We start from the raw sequence: 14,104 nt of genomic DNA on the forward strand, positions 1-14,104 counted from the left end.
AGTATTTTGTTCTTGTAGCTATCTGGACATCCTAGTGAGTTATTTTGCTCTTGAAGTGGGGGATAGTCCCACAAATAAGCTTCTTCTGCGCAGGTTCCATGGGAAGCCTTAAGTTATGAGTCTCAGCTAGCTCCTTCTCCTGTCTGTAGTCCATAAATATCCCCAGGCTGCACTCTTCTTTTGCAAAGGAAATTTATGGTTTGCTGAGTTCATTTCTGAAGAACAAACAAGCATAAATCCAGGTCTAAATGACGGCTTGTTCCAAACGTTGTTCTCCGTAGGCTGAAATTGCTGTTGCCAATAACTACACAACCAAGGACTGCTGTAAATCCCAGGCCACATGGATTTATGTTGGCAGTGGAAATGCAGTGTTGGGTGGGTAGGCAAGACATACTATAGGGTGATCAAGAGTCAGGACTGAAGTTGGAGCTAGCATACATGTTTCCTAGTTGGTTTGCTAATTTTCTTATAGGACAAATTTTCTAAGGACAGATTGTGCCTGTGTGAAGGAAAATGGCCACTGTGTTTGAGTTCAGAAATGAATTTACTCCATGTTCTGATTTCTTGGTGATGGTGGAGCATATGGGCAGTCATCTAGACTCTTGAATTCTTTGTGTCTAGTCCAGACAAAGACAGTCCCAACCAAGTCAGAGGCAATATGCTTCTGAATACCAGTACAAGTGGAGAGGGTGCTGTTGCACTCAGGATTTGCTTGTAGCCATCCCATGGCCATCAGGTTGGTCAGTGTTAAAACAGGATGCTGGACTAGATAGAGAGCCAGTGTGGTGTAGTGGTTAAGAGCAGTAGACTTGTAATCTGGTGAACCGGGTTCACATCTCCACTCCTCCACATGCAGCTGCTGGGTGACCTTGCGCTAGTCACACTTCTCAGCCCCACTCACCTCACTGTTGTAGGGGAGGAAGGGAAAGGGGAATGTTAGCCGCTTTGAGACTCCTTTGGGTAGTGATAAAGCGGGATATCAAATCCAAACTCTTCTTCTTCTTCTTCGACCTTTGGGCACCTCTTACATTCTAATGCTATGTTCTTAATTTCCACAGAAATTAAAAGGATTTAAGTGCAACACGTGTTGTCTTCACACATTACTCATGGGGAGAAGGTTAAAATGGTGACAGTGGCTATGGGGGGCATGCACCCCAAAGCCATGCTGTTCCTCCTGCCTCTCCTGTGTTCACCATGACTTGTGCAGTGGGGAGCCTTCCTTAACTTGAGGAGGCTCCCTGTGCAATTTAGAAAACGGAGTTCCCAAGGATTGGTTTGGGGACCTGTGCTTTTTAATTTGTTCATCTTACATCTAGAGCTAGTGGTGAGCAGTGAAGGGGGCCAAGTTTGCTGCTGATACCAAAATGTTCTGGAAACCCAAAGCCCCAAAAAGATTGTGAAGAGCAACAAAAGGACCTCTCCAAACTGAGTGAAAGGGCAATAAAATGGCAAATACAATTCAGTGTAAACAAGTGTAAAGTGATGCATGTCAGGGCATTATTATTATTATTATTATTATTATTATTATTATTTCACCATGGAACTGTAGCAGATAGCTTGATGTTAATGTGGAACCAGTGTGCAGCAGTTGTGAAAAAGGCAAATTCCATGTTAGGGATGATTAGGAAAGGAAGTGAAAAAAAACAACTGCTAGTAGCATAACAAACAAATCTGTGGTACAACCACATTTGGAATTCTGTATACCATTCTGGTCACCTCACTTAAAAAAAAGATATTGTGAAATTGGAAAAGTTCAGAAAAGGAAGACCAGAATAATCAAGGGTAGATCAACTTCCCTATGTGGAAATGTTGCAGAGTTGGGGGCTTTTTTTGTTTAGAGAAAATAAAGTAAGAGGTGACATAAACTTATAAAATTATGCCTAGATGGAGAAAATGGATAAAGTTCTTCTCCCTCCCTCATAACACACCAGAGCATATTGATATCCAAGGAAGCCGAATGCTGGAAGATTTAGGACAGAGAAAAGGAAGTACCTTTTCAAACAGTGAATAGTTAAACTGTGAAGTTTGCTCCCACGAGAGGCAGTGATGGCCACCAAGTTGGGTGGCTTTGAAAGAGGAATAGACAGATTCATGGAGGAATAAGGCTATGAGTGGCTACTAACCTTGATGGATATGTTCTGCCTCCACAACTGGAGAGCAGTTGCTGGAAACCGGAGGAGGGTAGGGTGTGGTCGCACTCAGATCTTGCTTGTAGGCAGGGACGTCTTAGCCATTGAGGCTACTGACGCAAGGTGCCATGGCCTGAGGAGGGCACCTGCGCCCTCCAGCCCTGCCGGCAGCGCCACTCTCGCCCACCTCTTCTCGGGATGCGGATGCGGGGAGGCCATTGGCACTGCAGCCAGGGCTCCCTGGATGGCAGCACCGCACCGCCGCTTCGGCTGAGCAGGCGGAGGCGGAGGTGGAGGCGGAGGTGGAGCACAGCTGGCAGCGTCCCCACCTGCCCCTCCACACCCTCTGGCTGCCTGCTGCGCCTGGCCCTGCCCAGCGGAGCGTGAGTTCGGCGTCCCCATCCGCCACGCCCTCCGGCTGCCTGCTGCGCCTGGCCCTGCCCGGCGGAGCACAAGGGGTGCCGGAGGGATCTTCGCTCCAGGGCGCCGGATTTACTTAAGACGGCCCTGCTTGTAGGCTTTCCATAGGCCAATGTGAGAACAGGATGCTGGTCTAGATGAGTCGCTTGTGTGATCTGGTAGGCTGTTCTTAGGACAGCTGTTTCAGAAAAGTTGCAGCTTCTGCGAAACTCAGCTGACATAAGATAGAAGGATGTCTCATACTGTCTCATGCAGGTCCTCTTAGAGCGGTATGGCTTATTCATTTCTGACCATCGTCATTGGCTGTGAAGGCAACAGACAGAACGTATTTACCTGCCTCTTAATCAGAATCACCAGATTTTAAAGCTGGGACCTTAAACATGCAAATCATGTGCAATGCCATTGAGTTCTGGCTCATCCTCTCTAGAATGCCACCTTAATTGCTGCATGTGTCTGTCAAGATCAGTGAACAAGGACATACATAGTGACATGCATTTATTGGGCTGCCTCTAGATTATGAATCTCCCTTCCCCCAGGCAGTCACCAAAGCTTTTACAGTATCTTTTGGAAGCACTGTAAAGTATTTCCATTTGAACTAGCTTTTAACAGCCAGGGTGATGCTTTTTAGCACATTTTATAATGTGTTTCCTTTTGCTTGCTGATATTATTATTATTATTATTATTATTATTATTATTATTATTATTATTATTATGCAATTCTGGAATATATAGTTGTCCACTTGTCCTTTTTAATTTGCAATTCACTTTTAGCTCATTGATGGAGTGGGATGGAGTTTTAAGTAAATACAAAATAAATGTGGAAGGTTTTTGGTTTGGTTTTGTTTTTTTTCCAAAAAGAGTTTCCCTCCCAGGTCCCTAAAACATTTGCCCCTTCACAATTCACAGCAGTTAAGAATCAACTGGAAAAAAAGCAAAGCTAAGAAAACAGAAAACAGAAAATCCATTTTCTGTTTGACACTCTCTGTTTTCTGATGGTGATGATGTGTGTGCAGAGCCAGACAACATTGTTGTTTCAGTGATGGATGAAAAGAATAGTTGCTGGCTTCAGCGGGATGAAAAAATGCTTTGAAATGCTAATATAAGAAGTAGAGGAGATGTGCAAAGTATTCATTACCGATGATCATTCGCTTATTAGTATCCATAAAGACTTTAAATCACAGTTAAAACTGCCTTTGAAATTCATTTTAAAGCAAGCGCAATACATGTGTACTTCCCCTTTTTCCCTTTGTCGTTCTGAAAAGAGCACCAACATGTAATTGAAAGGTGTTTAACCAGATCTCTTTTCAGTAGAGGCAAAGAAAAGGGATGTGCTGTAGGGAAGCAAAGCTTACCTTTCACCTGCACCTAGGGATGGGAGAGAAATTTGATTCAATTCACGTTTAAAGGCGAATGTACCCAATTCACAATTCCTGAAGCAAATAGACAATCTGAAACGCATCCAAGTTGGGGAGTTCTGCTCATCTCGGGATTTTGCAGTGCTGTTCTACAGGCAAGTCATGTGTGCAGTTATGCATATACTAGTGTAAAGTGTACATAAAAAATGCATATACCCGGTAAGTGAAAATAACGTACAAACATGCATTATCTTAGGGAAAGCTGCATACAAAAATGTGTTAGGGAAAATCCACACTAAACTGCTAGTGAATTTTCATGAGGACTTTAAAAAAAAGGGGGGGGAGGTGGAGAACTGGATTTGAGATTCAAAAAATGAGAATTTGAGAGATCCGCTTTCCTTTAGATACAGATAACTTTCTGTCTCTTTCTGAAGGCAGCCCTGCATGGAGAATATTTCAATGTTTGATGTTTGATGATGCTTTTATATTTGTTTGAAGCTACATGGAGTAGCTGGGGCAACCCAGTCAGATGGGGGCAGGGGGAGGAGAAATAATAAAGTTGTTGTTGTTTATTTTCTTGGTTTATAACAATGTCCAAACAATGTGTTTCTGTCCCTTTCAGATAATCTTCTTCTGCTTCAAACATTTGCCAGCAGGGTGCGCTTCACCAGTGGTCGAGCCCTGCAGGGGATCACAGACCACCTGTCAGGTAACAAATGACTTCACTAAACTGCAGTACCTATGGGAATGAACAAAGCAATAGCTTGTATAACAGCAGGAGGCAAAGGGCTTCTTTCTTCACAGCAAAATTTCTTTTATTGTCGTTTACACCCTTTTGAAGTGGAAGTGAGGGCTGCTTCTTGTCTTGTCTTTAGAGCATGTATAGATTATATATATATATGATCAACATACAGTTTACTGTTACATATGAAGCAGAAAACTGGTTTAATCATAAACTACCAACAAGGATATCAAATAACAATTTGTTTGCAACGCCACATTAAATCACAATTTCCTAGTTCAATTGTAATGAGAAACTGGTTTAACAAACTGGAAGTTTTCTATTGTGGGTCATGAGAGAGGTAAAAGGCAATGGTAAAGGACCCCTGGACAGTTAAGTCCAGTCAAAGGTGAATATGGGATGCAGCACTCATCCTGCTTCAGGCCGAGGGAGCCGGTGTTTGACCACGGACAGATTTCTGGGTCCTGTGGCCAGCATGACTGAACAGCTTCTGGTGCAACAGGACAGCGTGATGAGTGCCAGAGTACATGGAAATGCCTTTTACCTTCCTGCCACAGTGATACCTATTTATCTACTTGTACTGGCATGCTTTCGAACTGCTAGGTTGGCAGGAGCTGGGACAGAGCAAAGGGAGCTCACCCTGTTGCACAGATTTGAACCAATTGACAAGCCCAAGAGGCTCAGTGGGTACATTCATCCTCAGTCAAACAAACCATTGTTTATTAGTTTCTTACATTCAAACTGGGTCACTTTTATGCACACACATGAGAGAATAATCATTTCAGAAAGCACACCCGTGCCTTTTAAATGTAAACTACAAAGCCAGTTGCCACAGAAGCAGAGCTGTCAACCTTCCTTTTTTTTTTTTGCATTGGGAAACGGCCATAGCTGTCAACTTTCCCTTTTTTTGCAATGGGAAACGGCGCTGGAATAAGGGAATTTCCCGCAAAAAAGGGAAAGTTGACAGCTATGCACAGAAGCAGAAATTGTGACCACATTCCCAATGAATTTCTGATACTAGACCTGAGATCAGACTTTTTGTATCGTGACCCCACAGAACAGACTCAAGCCCCCAGACATGAAAGCAGCTCTCCTAATATCAAAGGTTTCAGTAATTTTTCCATCAGACATTTTGATTTTTGCAATCAACCTTTGACTCAAAAACTTGACAAATCATTCTTTGTGAGCCCCTGACCACATGGCAGGACTCATAGAGGGCTTGTCGCTTCCTCATCAGATATCACCCAAAGGTCATTGGTGTCACGGGAGTTTGACCCATCATGTACCCGTTAAGAGTTGCAGTCTGGGAATTTGATATGGCCATTTTAGACAGCTCAATACACGAAATAAATAACCAAGCCATCTATCATGGCATAGGTTACTAAAACCCAACAGCATTCTAGAGCTATATATTTCCTGAGGAAATGTAGCATCAAAGTCTCTGGTTTCTAAGAATGATGGTCATTTAAGACCAGGAGCTCTTCCATTTAGTAACATTTACCTAATGAGAAAAGTCATCTATTCTATCTATCATTTTCTGTACTCTGCTTCCAGATGATAGCCAAATGCACAGTCCATTTTTTTATACAGTAAAAATGAACAGTAGTGGAAAAATTGAAGAGTTATCAGGCATTGGGGTGTAGGATGTATGTGTTTATGTTTACCTTATTAATTGTACGAGGTGGCAAAAGCGTCATAAGAGTAGCACAATTCTCCGTGCACACAGCTCAGTAAAGAATGCCCATGGGCCTATGCAATATTCTGGGGTCTCCTTAGTGTCCCAGGAAGTGTTGCTGGGCTAGAAACCTGCATGTAGAGAGCCTGGTGCTATCAGATGGTGCAACCCCCTGACCTTCACTTCTGAAAAATTATTCTAAGTTTTCCTACCCCTGCCCTCTGGAGGGACATCTTTTATTTACCACCCCCCCTATCAAATGGCCAAAAATAGTTCTGACCGAAGGTTCACCCCTGCCCTAACTCCTTGCACAAGACGGCTATGCTTCTTGGATAACTGAAACAACCCTGGGACTGAGGCTCTGTGTACGTTTAGGACAGTTTTCAGTGGGTATGTGCAGAGCCAGCATCAAACGTCAGCATGATTGGGCATTAGCCAGGAGTTCACATCACAGAAAGGGGTCCCACTAACAAAAGCCCCCTGGACCCCTGCTGAAAGAGGTGTCCCAAGGGCCCTCCAAAACCCAGAACCAATGCTGGACATGTGTGATGGATTCCTTTGCATGTAGAGACACAGATTATTCTTCTTAACAAACTTTTGCATCCTGATTGTGTGACTATGTTCAGAGAAGTGAGCAACACGCTATCTTTCTTCTGCATTGCAGTTCTTGTGGCTTTTGCTTATCCACGGAAACCCCAGGCTGTGGAGCGTCACGTCCTTCCCATTCTCTGGTATTTCCTGAGCAACATGATTGGCAATGGCGTGCTACCTGGAAAGAGCGGAAACGTCAGAGCAGTGGTCTCCAAACTTGCTAAGAGCCTCCACAAGCAAATGGGACCCAAGCTTGAGGAGTGTGCCTCCAGCCAACCACAAAACGTGATCAGAATCCTCCAGGACCTCCTAGATACGAAACTCCCGTGAAGGAGACACAGTACCATCCCTGGGACAATCTACTGTTTGCAGCTTCAAGAGAGAGCAGGAAAAAAAGTTGCGGACAATGATACAGTGCTTGCCATTATTTATGTTCTTTTAATAACTAACTATGAAGAGTTTATAGTAATATTCCACTATGGAAAGTGTATATAATCTATTTTGCAGTAGAATTAAATCCCATATTTTTCTAAATCTTAATTTCCTCAACTTTTGTCTCGTAGAGACTTACAAGATATTATTTTTAAAAATCTGTGTACAGTTGTAATTTTTATCTGTATAAAGCAAAGCACTTTATTTATGTAATAAATATGTGTCAAAGGAGGAGGCAAGGGTGACAGCGATGAACTTCAGTAGGCAACATGTTATACATGTTTGCCAGTGCAATTGTGCATGTTCCCCCCCCCCTTTTGGATTACATAGTGATCTGCGATTGATGGCCTGGGTGTTTCCTATTTGTGTTCCTATTGCACCAGGTGCACACTCACCCCATACATTTACAGCACATGGCTACCCTCAACACTGGGAACTGTGATTTACCCCTCACAGAGCTACAGCTCCCAGCAGTCACGTCAAACTACAGTTCCTAGGGGTGGAGCCTTGCTCAGCCAAACTCGTAGCCAAGTTCTGTGTGACAGAATTAGCTGGGAGCCAAAGGATCTAGGATGATCACAAGAATGCAGTGATGGAAAATAATTAAAGGTCAGGAGCTGAAGGATCAGAGCTACTGCACCAACTGTTGGTTTCACCAAACTGCTGCTTCAAGTATTAGAGAGCTGAGTAATGTTAAATTCTGTCCAATAAGCTACAGTGATCTTGGTGGTGGCCAGAGTTGTCGACCTTCCTTTTTTTTTGCATTGGGAAACGGCGCTGGAATAAGGGAATTTCCCGCAAAAAAAGGGAAAGTTGACAGCTATGGTGGTGGCACCAGCGCAGCAGAATGAGCCAGAGGGCTTCCAAATGCAGTGGGCCTGACTTGCCACATAAAGCAAGTGATTTAATATATAATATTATATGTCCTTATAGGCAGAGTAGTGCCAGGTCTTGAAATCAGCCATTGACAGGATTCACACCCCACAAGCTCTCATAATTTGTGTGTTATGCCTGAGGCCTAGTTCCATCTGTGGTGGTAAACCCGTACTTTGCAGACGGCAGGAGAGGCCTCATGTGACTAGATGTGTCTTCAAAGAAAAAATTATAGCAAATGAAGCAGTAAGGAGAAGTGCCTAGCCATGTTTTTGGTTTTGGTATGGAGAACATTTCAGTCATGCGCTCCCTCCAACCTGAAGTCTGAATTGGTACTAGTTTGTCACCTTGGTGAGAACTTGGTCTAAGATGGCCCCCTTTGGCAAGGAACTCGTGAAACCTTTACAGTCCGATGCCTGTTGGGTAGAATATGTGGTGTCAGATGGCAGTTGTCTCATTGTACTATTGAGACTGGATTCTCATACCTACTTCTGATAAGGTCTAATTGCCACAGACTATTCTTATTTTTATCGTTCAGGTACAGATGAGAAGTACTGTCACATCCTAGTGTGGCTGACACTAGGTGGAATCAGCAGCTCCATTCCTGTTCATCTCGTGATGCTCCAGCACGCAATTCATGTGTGAGGGGATGTTGTTTTTTTGTAATACTATATTCACATGGCATAATGAAAAAACAAACACCAAGTCAATAAAACTGGTAGCACATTTGCAAAGCTAAGCAGGGTCTGGTATGGTTTCAAACTGGATGGCTGATGAGATTCCTGCATTGCAGGGGGTTGGACTGGGTGACCCTTGGGATCTCTCCCAACTCTACAATTCAATGATTCTAAGTCCTGAAAACAAGTTCTGTGAGCTAGGTAGCTCACTTGAAAAGTTTGCATTTGAAAGTGGTAGCTTTGCAGTGTAAGACCAAAGGAACAGCATTCCAGGAGCGCTCTAGTCACATGAAACTGAGGAGCAGAAGCCACCTCATGGTGATGTTAACACCTCAGAAGTAGCTATTGCCACTAGGCCTCGCACGACTGTTTTGAGGTGGGTGTTGAAGTTCTGGCAAAGCTACTGCTAACTTCTTTATTTGTTTGATTATTTGTGTTGTGACCAGTTATACGACAGAGACTTTACCTCCACTCAGCTCACTTCACCATGCCAAGCTGAGGCATTTGGCTGTCACTTCAAAGCAGTTCTGTCAGCCTTGGACAAAAACTGTCCAAAGAAATCATTCCTAAGTAGAGAGGAGGAAAGGAAATAAATTAGAGGGCTAGAGCATAGGAAGTCAGCTTATATCAAGTCAGGCAGTTACTCCATCTAGCTCAATATTGTTTAAACTGACTGGCAGCTGGTCTCTAGGGTTTCAGTCAAAAGTCTTTCCCAGCCCTACTTGGGGATACTGGAGGTTGAGCCTGAGATCTTTCGCATGCAAAGTTTCTGTTGTGACCCTTTGTGCAGGCTGTGATATGTATGGCCACCTGAAAATACAAAGAAATATATTTTAAAGAAGTATTTGGACCTAAAAATTGTCCGAGAGAGGAAAGAACCTGGAATATTATATGACACACACACAGTGCTTTTATTCTGGGGGGATGCAGGGGTACACATACCCCTAAACATTTTGTGAATCTTCGTACTTTTGTCCATTTACTGCATTTATTTTCTCCGATTTGAACTATCAAATGGTGATTTTCTTGAGTCAAAATGAGAGTACCCCTAAATATTTTTAAGAAAAAAGCACTGTGTGTGTGTGTGTGTGTGTGTGTGTGCGCACGCACACACACACACACACACACACACGAATCAAGTCACTCAAAGGCAAGCATGAGTCTCAATAGTTTTTGTTTTCATCTGAGATGATCCAGTATGTTGCTGTTTTCTTTGTAGTCCTCTGAACTCACCACTCCTCCCTTAGCATTGAAGTCATCATTACATAACTTTCTTTGGTAATGTCATGGCAAAGAGGTTTGGAAAACATGGAATTCTCTGAGGTTCGCCCTGCCTTGAAACAGCAGCATCAATTCAGAATCAAATTAATTGCAACCATTGGGCTAGAGTTCTATGAAGATTACAGAAGGAGGGGGGGGGGTTAAGGAATGTGCCTTTCCTTAATTATTCTACAAAGCAGAGATGAGAAACCTATGACCCTCCACATAATGTTTGACTATGTAGTTCCCTTCATCCCTGATCATTGCCTGCTGGCTGTGACTGACTGGAAATGGATTCCACCAGCATTTGGAAAGATTGTTTAAATTACTGATTGGGGTATTAAAAAGCCGGCATGTAACCAAAGGAAGGGGGATAAAATTTGGTTCATCTTGTATATCTACACCTCCCAAAGCAGCAAGGAGCCTCAGTTAAATCTGGTACGCAGCCCTAATAAATGAGAACACTCTCATTATAGCTCATTATAGTCAAAGCACCTCTCTGAAGTGGTACCAGAACTCAAGGAAAAAGAAAAGAGAGCAGGAAACTGGGATAAAAACTCAGCTGAGAGTTCTCATTTTAGGTTGTCATATAAAGTGAACCTTGGAGCTTCATGATAAACACAGAGGAGTATTTCACAGAGAAAGCATCTCTATTTTTGTCTTTAATTATATAGGGATGCTGGTGGCAAGAACAGTATTTGCTAATTCCTACACAGCTGACTCTGAATTTGGATACCTTAATCCAGGCATAGATGTCAATTTGCTTGGGTCACAGCTTGGAAAAGGCCTACAAATAAAATGGCAGGTCGTTTGAATGTTTGGTACTTTGCCACATACTTGAAAAGCTCCCTATATTGGCAGCATCACCTTTCTAGAGCCCTGAGGAAATCGGGTTAGAAATAAAGAACGTTTCAAGTGCCTGAGCCTGATCTAATATACCTGTTCTGGGAATAATAAATTAAAGACTTTATTATGCTCCATATACTTTAATGGATAGGTGTAGCTGTTGTTACATCATATCCTCATCATATCCGCACACTGTGTTCCAAACTGCATTCCATCCTTTGAGAATATCTTGCAAGGCATGATCCAATACCCTTCCTCTTAAATTCAACATATATGCAGTGCTACTTTTCTAGAAAAAGAGGTGCCGGAACTCACCATGAACGCCTCCCTTGTCCTCTTATAATGGCAATGGCACCTGAGAGGTGCTGGAATGGAGTTCCAGCTGAAAAAAGCCCTGCATATATGTATGGGTAGGAAGAGGCATGGGAGTCCATAGCAATTTTTTCCCAGAGAGCTGCAATATAAATATTCCAAATAAATAACCATACAAGACATAACAAGTCTACTGTTTCTGGGTCACCTGGTGACAGAGCAGTGGCAAGGTCTAGGTAGACCTAGCCTCTAAGAAACTTGTTTCCAGGTTTCTTCATCCATGGTTTCTCAATGGGCAAAGCTGTTGTCTGTCGGCAAGTAGACCTGGCCTCCAGATGTCCTTTACTGCTAAAACCCTCAATTATTTTTCCCTGTCTCCCTTCATCAGCCACTGCAGCACTCTCAGAGAGAAGTTTCTTTCCATCTCCCCTCTGTTCAGAATAGATGGGACGGCAGGTGTGTAATCTTGGCATCCAGTTAAATGTGGGCATGTTGTTCAATGTAGGAGAAGCTGAACCAGGGCAGACAGGAAGTGAGCAGGAAGAGCAAGCAGTCTTTAGCGCACTGTCAATTTCTGAGGCGATACGTACTGAGGTTTTTTGCAGGTGCCATAAGAGGTACTGGTGGGTACACTACTGACCTCTGATTCTTATGATGGTTTGTAAGTAGCCATTAAATAATATATAAATACAAGTGGGGCCTGTAATAAATGGTGCAGTGTGAAATACTCCTGTTCAGGATGCCTGCCAGCCACCAGAGCTTCTTCAGAATACTCCATTCCATCCCCCCATTCCCCAACAAACACTCAGAGTTTTGTGGTCACTGAGCATTCTTTGGGCCAATTGGGTCCTTTTTTCAAAGTATTTTTTCCCCCTACTTGTTCAAACTTTGGGGTTCTCCAGAGCATAGGAGCCAACTCCTAGGGACCATGTGAGCTTCGGCCCCCACAATAAAATATTTGAGGGGACCCCCCCCAAGTTGATGGGCATTCCCATTCAAATGGTGTGTGTGCATGGCATCATGTGGTCGATTATGCAGGATGGGGCATACCTGGGACCCCCACAATATTTTATTCAAGTTGGCACCCGTGCTCCAGATCATGCCTACATCCCTCTTGTTTTCCAGTGGCTCGTCACAGCTCAACACCTGATATATATGGTGTTTTAATTTTGTTTGTCTAAAGTTCTATTATGCCTGCTTCAGTATCCATGAAAAAAGCATTGCTCAGAATTTGTGCAGGTCGAATTTTCAAGTATATTAAATCCATGTATTTTAAAAAGGATTTTTGAAAACATAAAGTCTTCCCTCCAACTTGCACCCATAGAATATTCTCTCTCTCTCTCTCTCTCTCTCTCTCTCTCTCTCTCTCTCTCATTGTGCTCCTTTGACTTGGGTAATAAGTTTAATACAGTGGTACCTCTGGTTGCGAACGGGATCTGTTCTGGAGCCCCGTTCGCAACCTGAAAGGTTCGCAACCTGAAGTGCCGCGTCTGCGCATGTGCACGACGCGATCCGGCACTTCTGCACATGCACGTGACGTCATTTTGTGCGCATGTGCGAATTGCTGAACCCGGAAGTAACCCGTTCCGGTTCTTCCGGGTTCAGGGCATTCATATCCCGTGACGAACACAACCTGAAGCAATTGTAACCAGAGGTACGACTGTATAGAGCCATAATCTACAGCTTCCGCTGTGGCAGACCCAGTATGACCCATGACCCCAGTTATCAAGCACTACCAGAAAAAGATCAGTCAGTGACAGTCAGGGCAGTTGTTGGCTGGCAAGAGTTCTGAACCATCTCAAGTTGCATCTGCGTCTACTGGAGTCAAGGCTGTTGACAAACAGAGTGTTCCACTTTCCACTCCATCTCACTAGTCTGACCTTTGTGAGGCCAGAGGGAGCAGCACTTGGTATATATACACAGAACATAGAAAAATCCACTGTCAGAGAAGCTAGGAGGCCCTTGAGCTTGCAGCCTGTCCTAAATTCTCCAAGGTTTTCTTCTTGTGCTACTCCATCACTTTGAATACAAGCAAAAGGGAATTAAACATTCCTTTACAATGAGTTCCCTAAAAATAGAACAGAACAGAACCTCCTGCGTAGTTTTAAATTGCCAGTACAAAGGACTGTGTGTGCTGTCTTGAATTCTTTGCCTTGAATTTTGTGCATGGAAGGTGGGATATGATTTATTTATTTTTAATGCAGATCATAAAGCTGTTGATAAATGTAGAGCAATGGTTGGACAGTGTTCTCGAAGTGACTGGCATGAGTTTGGCCAAACTGCGGGAGGCAGTGGAGGATAGGTCCATGGGGTCACGAAGAGTCGGACAAGACTAAACGACTAAACAACAACATCAATGATGACTGTGTTCTACTTTCTCTTTGGAGGTAGTTTGCCTCTGAATACAATTTGCTGGGAATCACAGGTGGAAAGAGTACTGTTGCGCTCAGGCTTGTGGGCTTCCCATAGATGTTTGTGGTTGGCCGCTGTGAGAACAGGATGCTAAACTAGATAGCCCATTAAGCTGATCCAGCAGGTTCTTCTTAAATCCTCTTGGAAATTAACTCTACATAGATTTAACATCTGAGAAACACCTGTTCGCACCATCAGCTTTGTCCTTGTGCTCATGAGAAGAAAGGCTGCTCTGTGGACTGCTCACCTGGGGAGCTGTTTCTCTGATACAGATGCTGGAAAAAGTTCAGTGACTATTATAAATACAGCTGTCATCTCCCCAATCATACAGTTTAGGTTTTACATGCCTGTCTTTGTCCTTTCAGAATTCAAGAATGGGA

The 14,104-nt window shown here is 43.4% G+C and overlaps 1 protein-coding gene across 1 annotated transcript in view; it reads left to right on the forward strand.

Annotated features, from left to right (window-relative positions):
* Positions 1-7,329, forward strand: part of TOGARAM2 (TOG array regulator of axonemal microtubules 2) — a 45,694-nt gene extending 38,365 nt beyond the window's left edge. Inside the window, exons 18-19 of the mRNA XM_033145450.1 lie at positions 4,527-4,613; positions 6,986-7,329. Of these exons, the coding sequence (XP_033001341.1) occupies positions 4,527-4,613; positions 6,986-7,242 (344 nt within the window). The 3' untranslated portion in view covers positions 7,243-7,329. The remainder of the gene's footprint in view (positions 1-4,526; positions 4,614-6,985) is intronic.
* Positions 7,330-14,104: the final 6,775 nt, after the last annotated feature.

Source organism: Lacerta agilis, chromosome 3, assembly GCF_009819535.1.
Source record: "Lacerta agilis isolate rLacAgi1 chromosome 3, rLacAgi1.pri, whole genome shotgun sequence".
Taxonomy (NCBI): Eukaryota; Metazoa; Chordata; class Lepidosauria; order Squamata; family Lacertidae; genus Lacerta; species Lacerta agilis.